Source organism: Lepidochelys kempii, chromosome 1, assembly GCF_965140265.1.
Source record: "Lepidochelys kempii isolate rLepKem1 chromosome 1, rLepKem1.hap2, whole genome shotgun sequence".
NCBI lineage: Eukaryota > Metazoa > Chordata > Testudines > Cheloniidae > Lepidochelys > Lepidochelys kempii.
In genome coordinates, this window is record NC_133256.1 from 6,045,005 (window position 1) to 6,064,020 (window position 19,016).

Here is a 19,016-nt window from a genome sequence, read left to right on the forward strand (position 1 = left end):
ATGGGTTTGTTTAGTCTGGAGAAGAGAAGACTGAGAAGGGACAAGATAACAGTTTTCAAGTACATAAAAGGTTGTTACAAGGTGGAAGGAGAAATTTATTCTTCTTAACATCTGAGGATAGGACAAGAAGCAATGGAGCTTCCAGCCCCGGGATGCCCAGTTCAGTTATCCCGGAACTCGGTGGGGAGTTCTCCCCCTGACTTCAATGGAAATGGGATCAGACTCATAGGCTCTTTGGATTTGTCTATGCAGCGAGTGGCAGTTAGATTCACAGCTCGGGTAGACAGATGCAGGCTTGTGCTTCTCGGGGTACCGTGCTAAGAATAGTTGTGTAGATGTTGAGACTTGGGCTCTGAAGCTGGTGGGCTGGAGCCCCAACTTCTGCTCCAGCATCTACACAGCTTGTTTTAGCGAGGTACCCCGAGTCTGTCGATCTGAGCTCTGAGACTTGTTGCCGTGGGCTGACACTTGCTGTGTAGATGTTCCCTTGGTCATCGCTGAGATCAAAATAGCACTAGTCATGCATGTTCTGCAATGAATTACGTACATGCAGGTTGAATACCCAGAGTGTGCTACTGAAGGTAACAGGTACATCTTGTTACATGAAGCTTAAAATGCCAGGTATTTCTAGGCTGAAAGCATGTGCCATGTGGCCAGATACATTAGGTACTTCAAGGCAGAATGCACACTAAACAATGAACATCTCCTAGCAGCAAGGTACACTAGATAGGATACTTGTAACCAAGTGGGGTTCATTAGTCATGACCTGTAATGACATTCTAAGAACGTTAAATGATTTTCCACAGTAGAATATAAGGGTTTGTATGATTAGTGTTATAGCAACATGACAGATGAACTCAATGAAAAGTCAGTCCACATCTTCCAGAGCTGAGACTGGCCCCTAGTATGTATTTAATTTACAGGGTCTGTTCATTCCATGTGTTATGTTTTATTGAAAGGAAATTCATTGATGTGAGACTGGCAAATGATGCCACAAGAAGATAATCTGTCAGGTTCCAATGGTACAGGCTCTGATCCATCAGTGTTCTTCCTGACGGGCATCCCGGGGCTGGAAGCTCTGCACCCCTGGATCTCCATCCCCTTCTGCTCAATGTTCACCGTGGCACTTCTAGGAAACTGCACCCTCTTGTATGTTATCAAGACAGAGCCCAACCTCCATCAGCCCATGTTCTATTTCCTCGCCATGCTGGCCATCATCGACTTGGTTTTATCCACAACCACCGTGCCGAAAATACTGAGCATCTTCTGGTTCAATTCCAGGGAGATCAGCTTTAATGCCTGCCTGGTGCAGATGTTTTTCATTCACTCATTCTCCATCATGGAGTCTGCTGTACTGCTGGCCATGGCCTTCGACAGGTACGTGGCCATCTGCAACCCCCTGAGATATGCCACCATCCTGACCAATTCAGTGATAGCAAAGATCGGGCTGGCAGCTTTGGCCCGGGCTGTTCTGCTAGTGGTCCCCCTCCCCTTCATCCTCAGGAGGTTGCCCTACTGCGGGTCCCACATCATCTCTCATTGCTACTGCGAGCACATGGCCATGGTGAAGCTGGCCTGTGCCGACACCAGGATCAATAATGTCTATGGGATCATGGTAGTTCTCTTCATTGCGGGGCTGGATCTGATGTTCATCTCCCTATCGTATGTCAACATCCTAAGGGCTGTGTTAAGCCTGGCATCCAAGAAAGAGCAGCTCAAGGCTTTCGGCACCTCTGGCTCCCACCTTTGCGCCATCTTAGTATTCTACATCCCTGTGGTCCTCTCCTCAACAATACACAGGTTCGGGCGCCATGTCGCCCCACACGTACACATCCTGCTGGCCAATTTCTACCTCCTCTTTCCTCCCATGATGAACCCCATCGTGTACGGTGTGAAAACCAAACAGATTCGTGACCGGGTGCTTCTCCTGTTCCAAGGGAAAAGCTTCTAGGCTGAGCAGGAGGGGGCTGCTGAGCAATCAGGAAGCAGAGGATGCAGGAGAGGTTTTCTGAGTAACTTAGACAGCATGGTTGTGGGGGTTTTGTGTATGCTGAGATGGGAACTTCACCTCCAACTCCTAGGGAGCCGTACACTGTCCCCTACACAAGCTTAGCGCTGCTGGCCGGAAGGTGATCTTGGCCTTGACCTTGTCCTCACTCAGCCCCATTTGTGGAGTGTGAAGGAGTGTGAAGAGGAGTGTGGAGGAGTGTGAGGGCTCCTTGCACCTTCTCTTGCTTTGCTGGAATCTGGCCTTTATTACTGACACACCCAGCCACAGCCACGGACGTCCATGCTGCAGGAACAAATGCTGTATCTGCCACTGAAGTTCAGTCAGCTCTGAGATGGAGCAACACACCCGGGACCATTTAGGCCCCAGAAGAAGTGCTGACTGCTGGGCTCTTCTGTCCCAAACGTGCCACCAGGGACGCTGCTGGGTGCCAACCTTTCTTTTTTTTTTTTTTTTTTTTGGAAATCTGGCCTTAGTTGTGGTGTCTGAACATTTGAGAGTCTGTCCCCAGTGGTTTAACCCGACCGCACAGCAGCACAATGCACCAGGTCGAGAGAGGGGGGACGAGGAAGGGTGGATCTGCCTCAAAGTGTACTTCGAACCTCCCGAAATCCTAACCAGAGCGATCTCAGGCACAAAGTATTTAAAGTTCACTTTCTGATACTGACAATAAATCAATGAAACACAGCATTGTCTCCATGTGCGTGCGTGTGTGTGTGTATAAAATACTCGTGAAAGAGTCTTGCTCTTCTTTGCTATCGCCCTTGTTCCTGTTGACTAATATATGTTGGATAGCATATAGATATACATCACGTTCATAATATGTATTATCTGCACCATGTATATACGAGTAGCATGCATTAACTACCAAAAACATTAAGCACAAATATTGTAACAAAAGAACTAGATAAGTTAAAAAAAGAACTAGATAAGTTCATGGAGGATAGGTACATCAGTGGCTATTAGCCAGGATGGGCAGGGATGTTGTCCCTAGCCTCTGTTTGCCAGAAGCTCAGATTGGGTGACAGGGGATGGATCACTTGATGATTCCCTGTTCTGTTCATTCCCTCTGGGGCACCTGGCACTGGCCACTGTCGGAAGACAGGATACTGGGCTAAATGGACCTTTGGTCTGACCCACTATGGCCATTCTTATGGTCTTAACAGTGATATAGCTGAAACTGACCTGTACCATGATCCTTTTCATTCACTTAGTATCCCGTAATACCTTGCATTTTCTTAACTAAGCATTTGTCACAAGTAGGTAGGAGACTTGTAAACATGTTGTCACTTGTAAAATCACATAAATAATAGCAGCCGAAATTTGTACCTGGTGGAGGGCACCATCAGTATAAGGTGAATGCGGTGTCGCTGAACGGGACAGCTCTTTGGAGACTGGTATCGTATCAAACCTTGTTCCTGGGCCATATTAATCAACCTCCCTGACATTGGGCTCTTGAGTATATTTCCTAACAAAATAATGAACCAAAGTGTGGTCAAACGATACAATTTATCGAGAAATCCAGATCGTTGGAATAACCACCCATAGATATCGCTGCAGAGATCCTATGGCCCATTTTCCCTGGAAAACCACTGACATCGCCCCGCCATGGCTCCCCACCCCCACCCATAGTGCCAGGGGGGCATGGGCGGAGTTTGGAGGATTATGGGGACAGCCCCCCAAACTGCGTACGTTGCTGGGGGGCATAATTTAAAGGTTCAGCTGCCCCCTCGGAACAGCTCGAGTCACAGCCCCCAAGCTGGGCAGGCCCCCTCCCAGCTGCAAGGCACCCGGCACCACCATGTACAACTGGGAAGTGGACAGTGATGAGGAGTCCTGTGCCAGGAGCTGGCCCCAGCCCCCATGCTGGTGGGGTGGTGTCCGGTGATGGCCCCCACCCAGGTCTGGAGGAGCCCAGCATCTCCGGCAGGTGGCAGAGGGCAAAGCAGAGCTGCCGGGGGTGGGCTCGGAGAAGGGGCCGGCCCCGAGAAGAGGTGGTTCCCAGGTGAGTGGAGGATTCATGGCTATTCCTGCTGCGAGCCACACCCCATGATCCATGGCTGTTGGGCCCGCTGGAGTATCAGCCCTGCTGCCCCCCAAGGACCGGGGCTGGGCTGTGTCACTCTGCTTCCACCTGGACACCTGTCTGACCCCCACATGGCTGTGCCTCGATTTCCCCCCCGCTGTGCCCTGATTCCCCGCCACCCACGCTGTGCCCCGATTTCCCTCCCCTGCTGTCCCCCGAATTCCCCACTGCCTGCTCTGCTCCTATTCCCCCCCCCGCCCGCTGTGCGCCAATTTCCACATACCCCAACCCCCCCCCAGGGACTGATCTCCCCCCCGCGCCCTGATTTCCCACCGCAGCCCCTGGCTCTGGGGACTGACGCCTGACATGTCCCGCTGTGCCGCAATTGGGCAGGGTCAGCGTCAACTCCTCCCAGCCCGGCTCTGCAGGTGGCAGGTGAATCCCAGGGGATGGGGACTGAGATGGGGGTGGGAATGCAGTGCGAGCGACAGGGAGGGGGGGGAAGACAGGTAGGGCAGGGGGTGGGGCCTCGGAGTAAGAGGCGTGGTAGGGGGAGGGGCCCCAGTGAAGAGGTGGGGTGGGGGCGGGGCCTCAGGGGAAGGGGCGGGACAGGGAGTTTGGATTTCAGGGGTTAGAAAGTTGCCAACCCCAGGCGATGGGCTCCAGGCGCACAGTGGGCTGCTGAGGGGCAGGGTGTTGGCGGGGACCGGCTGTGGGACCTGCCTGGTCCCGTCGCCCCCTCGCTGGCCCCGGTCCCCACTGAGGCGAGGGGCCGCGCACGCCCTGCCGTGCCCCTCCCCTGAGGGACGCGAGGCGGCCTGGGGAGGCCAGGCTGCGGGCTCAGCCCCTGGCCTGATTTCCCATTTGATCCGTCTCAGGGGACGACGGCTTGCCGGCCTGGTGGGCGAGGCGGGAGGGGGCACTATCAATCTGCACCCACTGGTAGTGGGGGGCACAATGTAAAGGTTCAGCCACCCACCAAACAAGTCGAGTCACGCCCTCCTCTCCCCCCACCCCATGCAGGTCCCTCGCCCTGCCGCACCCAGCTGGTACTCCTGGCTCTCCCCACGGGGTGCAGCTTCCAGTTCCCCTGGCCTCCCGGCTCACTTGACGGGCTCAGCTCTGGCCAGCTACCGCACAGGGAGGGGGCCCGGCGGTACCATGTGACCGAGCACGGGGCTGGTTCTGAGTCAGCAAGAAACCCACACGCAGGAGTGGGGCAGCCCCGACCCCACCCCCAGCTCATGGAGGCTGGGTGGTTTCCAGCCGTGGCTTCCAAGCCCCCCCCCCGACTGTGTACACCTGGCATTAGTCACCATGTGGCCATGGTTAAATCCCCTCCCCCTCCCCACGGGTCCCTATGGAAGACCTGAAGAAACACCAGGGCAAGTGCCCAGCCCCCACAGGCCAGCAGTGACCCCACAGCGGGCCCAGCACTGCAAACATGGGGTAGGCGTGGAATTTCTCCCCCAAGAGTGGCCCCGCTTTTTCTGCCTGGATCTGCCCCCCAAATATTGAAGTCAAACTATGCCTATACAGGGGGGCCCTTCTTCCTACCCAAAGAAGCTGCGCTTTTGTAGTTTTGCTGCTTATGTTCCACCCCAGAGCTGGCTGCATGTCTGCAATGCGTGAGTGGGTCTCTGTAGAATGAGGTTTGGGGGATTCTACTGGATAAAAGAGGCCATGTACACGTAAGATGTCATTACCCATCTCTTTCCCAAACCAGTGTTCAGCTGTCTTCATAGTCAACTCCAAGCAGAGCCCTAACACGCAGGGTGAAGTCCTGCACACTGTGTGTGCACTTTTCCACCTGCCCAATTTAGGTATGTAAATCCCTGGTACACACATCAGTTGTGGGGATTTGCACACTATTTTGTGGACACGTGCAATATGGACGACACATGCATGCACTCTGCTGAGGGTTTGGCCCACACTTTTTCACGTAGATGTCGATATGAACACCAGCCCAGCAGGAGAGACCTGGGTTAATCTACATTCACCATTTGCTGTGACCCTCTAGGCCCCAAAGCAAATGTGCCGCGATAATGACCCAAGTCTCTCAACTGCCACCGAGTAAAGTCACCAGGGTGTGTGTCATATGGAAATATAAATACTCTCCCCCAGTTGATCTCAGCTGAGTGCAGAGTCCTGCAGTTTGTGTGTGACTTCAGCATGTGCTGAGAGGGAAGAAGACGCAGCCAGGGTTCAGGTGAGCTGGGGCAGTTTATATTAAAGCTAATCAAGGAACTTTCTAAATAGGAGATTTTTAAAAGAAATGGAAAGCTTTGGGCCAAATCTACTGTCAGTCAAACTGGTGTAAAACTGGAATGATTCTGGATTTACGCCCGCATAAGTGAGAGTAGAGTGAGGTTGGTCATTTAGAAGGGAACTATTTAATTCCATCAAAAAAACAAACAACCAAAAAAAGTTCAGGAAGAAACAAGTGAGTATTCCAAAATATCAGGGATGTTCAGGTTACACACAGAGCCATAGTTCTCTCCCCTGGTACAATTGTACTGTGAGAGACTCTTTATTGGGAGATTTCAGACTGGGGGACATATGTTTTGACAGAGAGACAAGGAATGATTAGGACAGGGCTGTCCCCTAAAACGAGTTCAGTCACTTGCTAAACTGGGCTCACTTGAACAACGTGCAGATTACATTACAATGTGCATTACAACTAAATGTGAGGTTCTACATCGAGGAACCAAGACCACAGATCACACTTACAGGATGGGGGACTTTTGTTTTAGAAAGCACTGACTCAAAAAAGAACTCGGAGTCATGATGTGTAACCAGCTGTACATGAGGTCCCAGTGCAATGTGGTGATGGAGAGAACAAATTCCCTCCTTGAAGGCATAAGCAGGGGAATATGGAGCAGAAATAAAGAGGTGTGCGGCTTGGAGAGACCATCACTGGACACTCTTTCTAGGTCCGGTGCCCACACTTCAAAAAGGTTGTGGACAGATTGAAAAGGGTTCAGAAAAGAGCTACAAGAATGATTTCAGATCTGGAGAACGTGGCTTAACTGCCAGAGACAGAACAAGCTCAATCTATTCAGTTTATCTGAGAGAAGGTTAAGAGGTGACTTGATCACAGTCTTTAAGTCCATAGATGGGAAGAGCTTTCTGACTGTAGAAGGTTCTTTAATCTAGCAGACAAAGGCAGAATGAGATCCAATGCCTGGGAGCTGAGACTAGACAAACTGAGACGAGAAACGGTCTAGCTCCAAGGGACATTATGGGTTTGAGGCAGAACTCACGTGGTGAAATTCTGTGTCCTGTGTTATTCAGGAGGCCAGAGCAGGTGATCAGAATGGTCTCTTCTTGCCTTAAAACCTATGACTCCATAATAATTTGATCAGAATTTATTCTCAGTTAATGAAATAAGTAATATTTTTTCTACAACCTTAGATAAATATGGGCTGTAGCAGCTTGTAATATTTTTTCCCTTTGTGAAAATAGTCTCTGCATCTCTGTTCATTTGGATTTTTATAGCATAAGATTTCTTCTCTCCAAAGTCGGTTTTGAATACGTGTGTGCCGCAGCTATGCACCACACTACAACCCTCCTGCTGCAATATAAATAGGCCGAAAGGGATTCATCTGAGTCCCTTTGCTTCTGGAACCGACGGCCTGTCCACATTCACGGCAGCATGTGGAGAGCCGACGCTGCGTGCCCGGCTAGCATGGGGGTAAAGAGCCGTGTCGATGGAGAGTCACTGCTGAGGCACGTAGAGAACAGGTCTGGCGGAACCCTAAGCTCTACACCCTGCACAGTTCTCCACACACCCAAGCCGTGCTCCCATACCCACCACTGAGTGTCCCGCTGCCTCCCTGCTGCCGGAGCCTCTCCCCGTTGCAGTGAAAGGCTCCAGGAGTGGGGAAAGGCTCTGGCAGTGAGGAGCCTTTCCCTGCTGCCTGCCCATTGCCAGAGCCCTTCCCTGCCATGGGTAGCTACACACCTGCTTGTCAATGGGGTGTGTAACTACACATACCTCACATGCCGAGGGCAGACAAAGCTTCAGGAAGACATTACGTAAGTCATATTTTCTTGGTGTGCCATTTCTAGTTTTCCCCAAACCAGAAACAGCATAAGCGTAGCCTCACAGTCCTGCAGTATTTCAGCGGAGGGCGGGGGGTGTTTCATAGGCCTGGAAATAGGGAGTTTTCGCTGTAAAACTGACCAGTTGTGAAGCCTCTGACAAGTATCATACAACATAAGAATGGTCATACTGGGTGAGACAAATGCTCCAACTAGCCCAGTATCCTGTCTTCCAACAGTGGCTAGTACCAGATGCTTCAGAGGCAATGAACAGAACAGGACGATTATTGTCCCAGTCCCAGGTTCTGGCAATTAGAGACTTAGGACACCCAGATCATCAAGTTGCATCCCTGACCATCTGGACTGATAGCCATTGATGGACCAATCCTCCAGGAACTTATCTAATTCTTTTTTGAACCCAATTAGACATTTGGCCTTTGCAGCATCCCCTGGCAACAAGTTCCCCAGGCTCACTGTGTGTTGTGTGAAGAAATTCTTCCTCCTGTTTGTTTTAAACCTGCTGCCTATTAATTTAATTCGGTGACCCCTGCTTCTTTTATTATGGGAAGGAGTAAATAACACTTCCCTGCTCACTTTCTCCACACCAGTCATTATTTTATAGATCTCTATCATATACCCCTTAGTCATCTTTTCCCTTCTCTTTGTCTTTTCCAATTCTAATATATCTTTTTTGAGATGTGGTGACCTAAACTGCATGTAGTATTCAAGATGTGGCATACCATGGATTTATACAGTGGCATTAGGATATTTTCTGTTTTATTATCTATCACTTTCCTAATGATTCCCTGGTTTCAGTGTAGCAGCCATGTTAGTCTGTATTTGCAAAAAGAAAAGGAGTACTTATGGCACCTTAGAGACTAGCAAATTTATTTGAGCATAAGCTTTTGTGACCTAAAGCTTCCGATGAAGTGAGCTGTAGCTCACGAAAGCTCATGCTCAAATAAATTGTTTGTCTCTAAGGTGCCACAAGTACTCATTTTCTTTCTAATGATTCCCAACATTCTGTTCGCTTTTTTGACTGCCGCTGCACATGGAGTGGATGTTTTCAGAGAACTATCCACAATGACGCCAAGATCTCTTTCTTGAGTGGTAACAGCTAATTTAGACCCCATCATTTTATATGTATAGTTGGGATGATGTTTTCCAATGTACATCACTTTCCATTTATCAACACTGAATTTCATCTGCTGTTTTGTTGCCCAGTCACCCAGTTTTGTGAGTTCCCTTTGTAACTCTTCACAGTCTTCTTTGGATTTACCTGTCTTGAGTAATTTTGTATAAAATCTGCAAATGTCACTACCTCACTGTTTACCCCCTTTTCCAGATCATTTATGGCTATGTTGAACAGCACTGGTCCCATTACAGACCCCTGGGGGACTTTGCTATTTACCTCTCTTCAGTCTGAAAACTGACCATTTATTCCTACCTTTTGTTTCCTGTCTTTTAACCAGCTACTGACCCATGAGAGAACCTTCCATCTTATGCCTTGACAACTCACTTTGCTTAAGAGCCTTTAAGGAGGAAACTTGTCAAAAGCTTTATGAAAGTCCAAGTACACTATAGCCACTGGATCACCCTTGTCCACACATTTGCTGACCTCCTCAAAGAATTCTATTAGATTGGTGAGGGCTGATTTCCCTTTACAAAATCCAGGCTGGCTCTTCCCCAACAAATCTTGTTCATCTATGTGTCCGGTAATTCTGTTCTTTACTATCATTTTAACCAATTCGCCTGGTTCTGAAGTTAGGCTCACTGGGCTGTAATTACAAGGATTGCCTCTGGAACCTTCTTTAAAAATTGGCATCACATTAGCTATCCTCTAGTCATCTGGTACAGAGGCTGATTTAAGTAATAGGTCACTTACCACAGTTAGTAGTTCTGCAATTTGATATTTGAGTTCCTTCAGAACTCTTCGGTGAATCCCATCTGGTCCTGGTGACTTATTACTGTTTAATTTATCAGTTTGTTCCAAAACCATCTCTACTGACACCTGGGACAGTTCCTCAGATTTGTCCCCTAAGAAGAACAGCTCAGTTATCGCAGAAGTTGGTGGGGAGTTCTTCCCCTGATTTCAATGGGAGTGGGATCAGACTCATAGGCTCTTTGGGTTTGTCTATGCAGTGAGCGGCAGTTAGCCTCACAGCTGGTGTCAACAGATGTAGGCTCGTGCTTCTCGGGGCACCGCGCTAAGAATAGCTGTGTAGATGTTGAGACTCGGGCTCTGAAGCTGGTGGGGTGGAGCCCGAACACGAGCTACAGTATCTACACAGATTGTTTTAGCGAGGTACCCCGAGCCTGTCGATCTGAGCTCTGAGACTTGCTGCCGCGGGCTGACACTTGCTGTAGATGTACCCTTGGTCATCAATGAGATCAAAATAGCACTGCTCATGCATGTTCCATAATGAACTACATACATCCAGGCTGAATACCCAGAGTGTGCTGCTGAAGGTACCAGGTACATCTTGTTACATGAAGCTTAATATGCCAGGTATTTCTGAGAGAGTGTGCCGTGCGGCCAGATATACTAGGTACTTCACGGCAGAATGCACACTAAACAATGCGCATCTCCTAGCAGCAAGGTACACCAGGTAGGATACTTGTAATCAAGTGGGGTTCATTAGTCATTACTTGTAATGACATTCTAAAAACTCTAAATGATTTTGCACAGAAAAATATCAGGGTTTGTATGATTAGTGTTGTTGCAACATGACTGATGAACTCAACAAAAGGTCAGTCCACTTCCTCCAGAACTGAGACTGACCCCTAGTATGTATTTAATTTACAGGGTCTGTTCATTCCATGTATTATGTTTTATTGAAAGGAAAGACATGTGAGACTTGCAAATGATGCCACAACAAGACAACCTGTCAGGTTCCAACGGCACAGGCTCTGATCCATCAGTGTACTTCCTGACGGGCATCCCGAGGCTGGAAGCTCTGCACCTCTGGATCTCCATCCCCTTCTCCTCAGTGTTCACCATGATCCTTCTAGGAAACTGCACCCTCTTGTATGTTATCAAGACAGAGCCCTCCTTACACAAGCCCATGTTCTATTTCCTCGCCATGCTGACCGTCATCAACCTGGTTTTATCTACAACCACCGTGCCGAAAATACTGAGCATCTTCTGGTTTAATTCCAGGGAGATCAGCTTTAATGCCTGCCTGGTGCAGATGTTTTTCATTCATTCAATGTCCATGATGGAGTCTGCTCTGCTGCTGGCCATGGCCTTCGACAGGTACGTGGCCATCTGCAACCCCTTGAGATATGCCACCATCCTGACCAATTCAATGATAGCGAAGATCGGGTTGGCGGCTTTGGCCCGGGCTGTTCTGTTCATGGTCCCTCTGCCCTTTCTCGTCAGGAGGCTGCCATTCTGCCAGTCCCATGTCATCTCCCATTGCTGCTGCGATCACATGGCTGTGGCAAAGCTGGCTTGTGCCAGCACTATGATCAATAACATCTATGGGATCATCGTAGCTCTCTTCATTGTGGGGCTGGATCTGCTGTTCATCGTCCTGTCATACATCAAGATCCTAAGGACTGTCTTAAGCCTGGCATCCAAGGAAGAGCAGCTCAAGGCTTTCGGTACCTGTGTTTCCCACCTTTGCGCCATCTTAGTGGTCTATGTACCAGGGGTTCTCTCTTCAGTAACTCATAGGTTCAGCCACCAAATCGCCCCGTACGTACATGTCCTGATGGGCACTTTCTACCTCCTCTTTCCTCCCATGATGAACCCCATCGTGTACGGTGTGAAAACCAAACAGATTCGTGACCGGGTGCTTCTCCTGTTTCGAAGGAAAAGCTTCTAGCCTGCACCTTGTGTGGAGTCTAGTGCTGGGAAACGCATCAGCAAGTGCCCCACCCCCCTAATGCACAGGGATCATTAGTGCTGATGTATCTTTCTGCAGCATCTTGCATCTTGAACAATTTTAAAGCTCTTCACAAACCATGGCGTGAAAGGTCTGTACATGCTGGTGTGGGAACGATGTCACCTTTGCATGGGGTGCAGCATATAGTCCCCGTGCTCTGCCTGAGGTGGTCACCATAGAAGTTACACTTGGCTGTGCTCCTGCCTCGTTTGTCCATCACTAGCAAGAGGGCCAGGCCTGCTCACTCCTTGCCTGTAGGGAGGTTAAGTGTCTTACCTAACCTCACCCAGCAGCCCAATGACCCAACTAGGAAATGATCCTAGGTTTCTGGTATCCCAGTGCAGTGCTCTATCCACTAAGCCCTGCTGTCTCCACGACAATGATATTTTTTCAATTTTAATAAGCTGATTTCCTGGCTTGTAATGCATGTGACATGGGGTTTCTCTCATAGCCAGTTCCCTACCCTATTATCTTTCAATCTAACTGAGAAGTCTTGAACTTCAATACAGTTCAGCACCTGAGTTTTGGCTGAAATAAGGCCCAGCCCAATTCTTATGAAATCAGTGACCTGAAGAAGAACTCTTCAAACACAGCTCAGATCTCATATTACTTTGGCCCTGTACACCCAGCTTTCTCATCCAGGGGTGGCCAACCTGCACCTGAGAAGGAGCCAGAATTGACCAGCGCCCATTGCCAAAGAGCCACAGTAACACGTCAGCAGCCCCCCGTCAGCTCCCCCACCTGCCTGCCAGCAGCCCTGCTGATCAGCACCGCCCCCTTCTTCCCCAGCCTCCTGCGGCGTGCAGGAGACTCTAGGCGGGAAGGGGTGGAGTGAGGGCACGGCAGGCTCAGGGGACCCGGCAACAGCCCTGTCACCACCTGGCAGCCCTGCCGCAGACACCCCCCAGTAACCAGGTGCACCCCACAGTCACCCCCTGCCCGAGAATCAAGGAAAGGACACAGGGGCCACCAGTGCTGGGCAGAGGGACTGGGCCCAGCTGTTACCTATGTTGGTCCAGATCATGGCATTGTCCAGGTGGAAGCAGAGTGACACAGTCCAGCCCCGGTACCTGGGGGGCAGCAGGGCTGTTATTCCAGGGGGCCCAACAGCCATGGATCATGGGGTGTGGCTCGCAGCAGGAACAGCCATAAATCCTCCAGCCACCTGGGAACCACCTTGTCTCGGGGCCGGCCCCTTCTCCTCGCCCACCCCCGGCAGCTCCGCTTTGCCCTCTGCCACCCACCAGAGATCCTGGGCTCCTCCAGACCTGGGTGGGGGCCATCGCCAGACACCACCCCACCAGCATGGGGGCTGGGGCCGGCGCCTGGCACAGGACTCCTCATCGCTGTCCACTTCCCAGTTGTACATGGCAGTGCTGGGTGCCTTGCAACTGGGAGGGGGCCTGCCCAGCTTGCGGGCTGTGACTCGAGCTGTTTGTGGGGGGTGGCTAAACCTTTAAATTGTTCCCCCCATTAGTAGCCTATGCAGTTTGGGCGCCAGCACCCCCCATATTCCTTGAAACTCGACCCATGCCCCCCTGGCGCTGTGGGGAAAGGGCCTCAGGCAGGGGTGAGGAGCCACGGCGGAGCTATGTCATGGAGGCTGAGGGACCATTTCTCTTTATGCTACCCCAGAGACTGCCATTTTCCAGGGAAAATGGGCCACAGGATCTCTGCAGTGATGTCTATGGGAGGTTATTCCAACTATCTGGAATTGTTGATAAATTGTATTGTTTGACCACGCTTTGATTCATTATTTTCATATGAAATATACTCAAGATCCCAAATAACCAGTGTCAGTCAGGTTTATTAATATGGAGCAAGAAAAAGATTTGATACGATACCAGTCTCCAAAAAGCCGTCCAGTATGCTCCCCCCAGGTACAAATTTCAGCTGCTATTATTTATATGATTTTACAAGTTACACATGTTGACAAGTTTCCTATCTGCTTGTGCCAATCCTTAGTTAAGTAAATGCAAGGTATTTGGGGATACTAAGGATAAGTGAATGAACAGGATCATGGTATAGGCCGTTTCAGCAATATCACTGTTAAGACCATAAGAACGGCCATAGTGGGTCAGACCAAAGGTCCATCTAGCCCAGTGTCCTGTCTGCCGACAGTGGCCAAAGCCAGGTGCCTCAGAGGGAATGAACAGAACAGGGAATCATCAAGTGATTGCCGCCCATTCCCAGCTTCTGGCAAACAGAGGCTAGGGACACCATCCCTGCCCATCCTGGCTAATAGCCACTGATGGACCTGTCCTCTATGAACTTATCTAGTTCTTTTTTGAACTTATCTAGTTCTTTTGTTACAATATTTGTGGTTAATGTTACTGGTAGTTAATGCATGCTACTCATATATATATGGTGCAGATAATACATATTATGAACGTGATGTATATCTATATGCTATCCAGCATATATTAGTCAACAGGAACAAGGGTGATAACAAAGTAGAGCAAGACTTTTTCATGAGTATTTTATACACACACACACACACAGACAATACTCTGTTTCATTGATTTATTGTCAGTATCAGAAAGTGAACTTTAATATTTTGTGCCTGAGATCGCTCTGGTTAGGATTTGGGGAGGTTCGAAGTGCACTTTGAGGCAGAGCCACCCTTCCTCGTCCCCCCTTTCTCATCCTGGTGCATTGTGCTGCGGTGCGGTAGGGTTAAACCACTGGGGAAAGAGTATCAAATGTTCAGACACCACAACTAAGGCCAGATTTCCAACAAAAAAAAAAAAAAGGTTGGCACCCAGCAGCATCCCTGGTGGCATGTTTGGGACAGAAGAGCCCAGCACTCAGCACTTCTTCTGGGGCCCAAATGGCCCCGGATGTGTTTCTCCGTCTCAGAGCTGACTGAACTTCAGCGGCAGATACAGCATTTGTTCCTGCAGCATGGACGTCCTTGGCTGTGGCTCGGTGTGTCACTAATAAAGGCAAGATTCCAGCAAAGCAAGAGAAGGTGCAAGGAGCCTTCACACTCCTCTTCACACTCCACAAACGGGGCAGAGTGAGGACAAGGTGAAGGCCAAGATCACCTTCCGGCCAGCAGCGCTAAGCTCGTGTAGGGGACAGTATATGGCTCCCTAGGAGTCAGAGGTGGAGTTCCCATCCCAGAGTCCCATACACAGAGCCCCCACAACCATGCAGTCTAAGTTACTCAGAAAACCTCTCCTGCATCCTCTGCTTCCTGATTGCTCAGCAGCCCCCTAACTCCCCCCCTCCCTGCTCAGCCTAGAAGCTTTTCCCTCGGAACAGGAGAAGCACCCAGTCACAAATCTGTTTGGTTTTCACACCATACACGATGGGGTTCATCATGGGAGGAAAGAGGAGGTAGAAATTAGCCAGCAGGATGTGTACGTGTGGGGCGAAATGGCGCCTGAACCTGTGTATTGTTGAGGAGAGGACCACAGGGATGTAGAATACTAAGATGGCGCAAAGGTGGGAGCCACAGGTGCCGAAAGCCTTGAGCTGCTCTTCCTTGGATGCCAGGCTTAAGACAGCCCTTAGGATGTTGACATACGATAGGGAGATGAACAACAGATCCAGCCCCACAATAAAGAGAACTACCATGATCCCATAGACATTATTGACCCTGGTGTCAGCACAGGCCAGCTTCACCATGGCCATGTGCTCACAGTAGCAATGAGAGATGACATGGGACCCACAGTAGGGCAGCCTCCTGACGAGGAAGGGGAAGGGGACCACTAGCAGAACAGCCCGGGCCAAAGCTGCCAGCCCGATCTTTGCTATCACTGAATTGGTCAGGATGGTGGCATACCTCAGGGGGATGCAGATGGCCATGTACCTGTCGAAGGCCATGGCCAGCAGCAAAGTAGACTCCAGGGTGGAGAACGAGTGAAGGAAAAACATCTGCACCAGGCAGGCATTAAAGCTGATCTCCCTGGAATTAAACCAGAAGATGCTCAGTATTTTCGGCATGGTGGTTGTGGATAAACCCAGGTCGATGATGGCCAGCATGGCGAGGAAATAGAACATGGGCTGATGGAGGGAGGGCTCTGTCTTGATAACATACAAGAGAGTGAAGTTTCCTAGAAGGGCCACGGTGAACATTGAGCAGAAGGGGATGGAGATCCAGGGGTGCAGAGCTTCCAGTCCTGGGATGCCTGTCAGGAAGAACACTGATGGATCAGAGCCTGTGCCGTTAGGAGCTGACAGGTTGCCCTGCAGGAGCATCCTCTGTAAGTTTCACAACAACGTCTGTCCTGTTAATAAAACATATCAGATGGGATGAACAGATACTGTACACGTATGAGATGCCACACTCCACTCTGGCTCATGGGGTGCAACTCCTTTGGGAATGGATGACAAGGTCTGGAGCTGATAGAAACATTGCTTGGGTGGTAAATATCGAGGAGCTCAGATTAACGAAAACCTGGATCCAGGGGTGTAAGGACAAAGTGATAAGATATCAGCTACTGCAGGGCTCTTGAACCTGGCAGGCAAAGGTAAAACAAGTGCTAGTGGCTGGAAGTTGAAGCCTTCAGAGTGCAAACTGTGAATAAGATGCAACTGTGCTACTGGAACTAAGATGGAATTAACCAGTTCAAGAGAACCGTCACAGGCTTAGTAACTTCCCCGGGGCTCAGGGTCTTTCAATAAAGATTGGATGTTCTCAGAGAGATGTTCCAGCTCAAGCACAAGTTACTGAGCTGCATGCAGGAATCATTGGGTGGATTCTTTGGCCTGTGACATGCAGGAGGTCAGGCTTGATGGCCATAATGGACCCTTCTTGCCTTAGAAATCTGCAACTCTATTATGTCAGCATCCACTTCTGTCACATCTGGAGTTGGCGCTACACATCAGATCTGTGACACCAACCCTTTTCTTCCGAAGACTTTCCAGTTTTCCCTTCATGCCTTTGCATTACCTTTTCTGTTCTCATGGGCACTTCTTTCAGTGCCATCACCATGGTACCTGAGTACCTGGAGGAGACACAGTGAACTTGGTACTCCATTTACATCTGCAGCTTTCACATTTCAAATTATTTATTTTGCTATTTTGGGAGCATTAGGCACTTGTGCAAGATCAACCCAGATTAGCCCCAACCCACAAAACGTATCAAGCAAATCAGCCGAAACCAGATAGTCTAGAAATTAGCAAAACCCTTCCCTCCCTCAAACAGCGACCCACCCCATGTACCCCAGGTAAGAAGTTGGGACAGTAGATATGGGCTTTGCAGCATGGTTAGGGTATCTCTGACAAAGGTTGAGTAGGGACTGAATTCCAGGGGAAGCACCCTGACCCCAGCCCTCTATCTCTTACGCTGGGGAGTAGGCGGGGGAAGGGGAAAATTCATTGCCTTCGTTCCCAAGCCCTCTCCTCTCCCCAGCTCTATCAGCTGACAACACCTCCAGCCTCGCACTCACTCAGGGATACAACCTGGCAGACGTCTTTGACCCTCCGACCTGCGTGTGCAGGGCCAATCCAAGTCCTCTCACCTCACGCTCCATCATGTTCCTAAGATCCAACCCTTCTATCTATACAACAAAAATTCTCCTCCATCTCCAACCCCGGGTCATCTCCAGCCTTGGTTCTGGCAACTTCCTCCACTCTGGTCCACATGCCCCTTCTCGCACACCCAAAGTACAAAATCCCTCCACAGGCTCCTTGTTCTCATCCTCGGGGCCCTTCACAGCTCCATCTCCTTACTAATTCACTCAGTTCCCTTCTCGTGTTGTCCCCTCTCCCCTCCACTCTTTCCAGGGACAGACTGCACACCTGTCTGCTTCTCCCACGCTGCCTCCAGGTATAGAACAGCCTCCCTGAACTGGACTGGTCTGCATTCCTGCTTCACTCCCATCCTCAGGACCAATCAGCCAAGGAACAAGGGATCATCGACTAGAGCTGATGTGCATGTATTTAACATCACAGATGCATATAATGGTAGGAAAAAATGGTCCATATTTTGGTTTGTATTCCTTTGTCTCCCCCTCCGTATGTTACAGAGGGCTTAATGTTGACAAAGAAAAGTCTCTGTGTGCACACATGCATGTGTGAGTGTGTGTGTGTGTGTGTACAGCGCCTTGCACATTCTGAGTGATATCGGAAGGTCAATAATTCTCAATATTTAGAGAATGTACAAAATCACCCCAAACTTCCCAATCATTTGGTGGAGGAATTTTAACACATGGCTCCTGGCTCCATCCCGTCATTAGCTTGTAGGCCTTTCCACCTTTGTTTGCACCCACAATGATCTGCCAGCAGGAATGTGGGCATGGAGGCCTTTACACACCTGATTTGTGGGGGCAGTTATTTCCAGGTGCAAACTGTGCCTTGAGAAAGGAAGGCCAGGTTTCTTCAAAAAAGCAAACCTCAAATGTAATCCTCATAGTCTCTTGCACATAAACTGCACTCCATAACCCCTTTCAGAATCCAGGCACCTTAACAGAAAGGAACTAAGACCAACGCTGAACTCAAGACAGGTGATCTGCTTGTGAAATGTCTAAAGAGCCACTCGGCACCACATTCTCAATCTTGGGTGTTGAAAGTATTTGCCTTCATCCACGCTTGGGCACCTAGCTTGATTTTTAGGAGGTGCTGAACACCCATCAGCTCCCATTGAAAACCAGATCACTCATTGAGGGGAAAACCAGGTAAGTCATTAAGGTGAAAACCCAGATCATTCATTCTAAATATAGACTATAGATGCAATAGGCACCCAAGCTGGATCAGGTCGGGCACAATACCAATGGGCTGATGAAATAGGAAATTAAAATATACAGCAACAGAATTTGGATCAGGTTTTGAACTTGCCCAGAATGTGGGTGTGTTTGGATCTGAGGTTCTGCTTCAGACCCGTCTATGGCTACAGAACAGTCCAATTCCTTTGCCCTCACAAATTGGATTCTGTGGGCAAACTCACCAGAATCCTGCAGCGCTCCCCTCCTTTCCCAGGGCGTCAGTCTCCCTCATGGGCTGTGTGAGGTCTACATGCTCACCCGCAGCTGCCTGCCTTTGGTGGATTTATAGCCAGGGTGAGAGAACTCACTTCCTCCCCGCAGGGGGGTCTTGCAGT

General features: G+C 49.7%; 3 protein-coding genes across 4 annotated transcripts; 2 read left to right on the forward strand and 1 right to left on the reverse strand.

The window, feature by feature from the left end:
- LOC140898405 (olfactory receptor 52K1-like) lies at positions 1 to 1,951 on the forward strand. 2 transcript variants are annotated; one of them, XM_073312296.1, is made up of 2 exons: positions 1 to 13; positions 1,029 to 1,951. In XM_073312296.1, the coding sequence occupies exons 1-2, from the start codon at positions 1 to 3 to the stop codon at positions 1,949 to 1,951; spliced, it is 936 nt and encodes a 311-aa protein (XP_073168397.1). The 2 variants fall into 2 exon arrangements, with proteins under 2 accessions (XP_073168397.1, XP_073168334.1); XM_073312233.1 differs by lacking the exon at positions 1 to 13 and having other exon boundaries at positions 989 to 1,951.
- Positions 1,952 to 10,945: 8,994 nt separating this feature from the next.
- LOC140898519 (olfactory receptor 52K1-like) lies at positions 10,946 to 11,908 on the forward strand. Its single transcript, XM_073312437.1, has one exon. It carries the CDS (start codon positions 10,946 to 10,948, stop codon positions 11,906 to 11,908), a length of 963 nt encoding a protein of 320 aa, XP_073168538.1.
- Positions 11,909 to 15,211: 3,303 nt separating this feature from the next.
- LOC140898562 (olfactory receptor 52K1-like) lies at positions 15,212 to 16,174 on the reverse strand. The gene has a single exon (XM_073312570.1). The coding sequence runs from the start codon at positions 16,172 to 16,174 to the stop codon at positions 15,212 to 15,214; it is 963 nt and encodes a 320-aa protein (XP_073168671.1).
- Positions 16,175 to 19,016: the final 2,842 nt, after the last annotated feature.

Bases quoted from the DNA above. Each gene is read 5' to 3' on its own strand.
- LOC140898405 (XM_073312233.1), top strand. From the start codon at position 989: ATGCCACAAGAAGATAATCTGTCAGGTTCCAATGGTACAGGCTCTGAT.
- LOC140898519 (XM_073312437.1), top strand. From the start codon at position 10,946: ATGCCACAACAAGACAACCTGTCAGGTTCCAACGGCACAGGCTCTGAT.
- LOC140898562 (XM_073312570.1), bottom strand. From the start codon at position 16,174: ATGCTCCTGCAGGGCAACCTGTCAGCTCCTAACGGCACAGGCTCTGAT.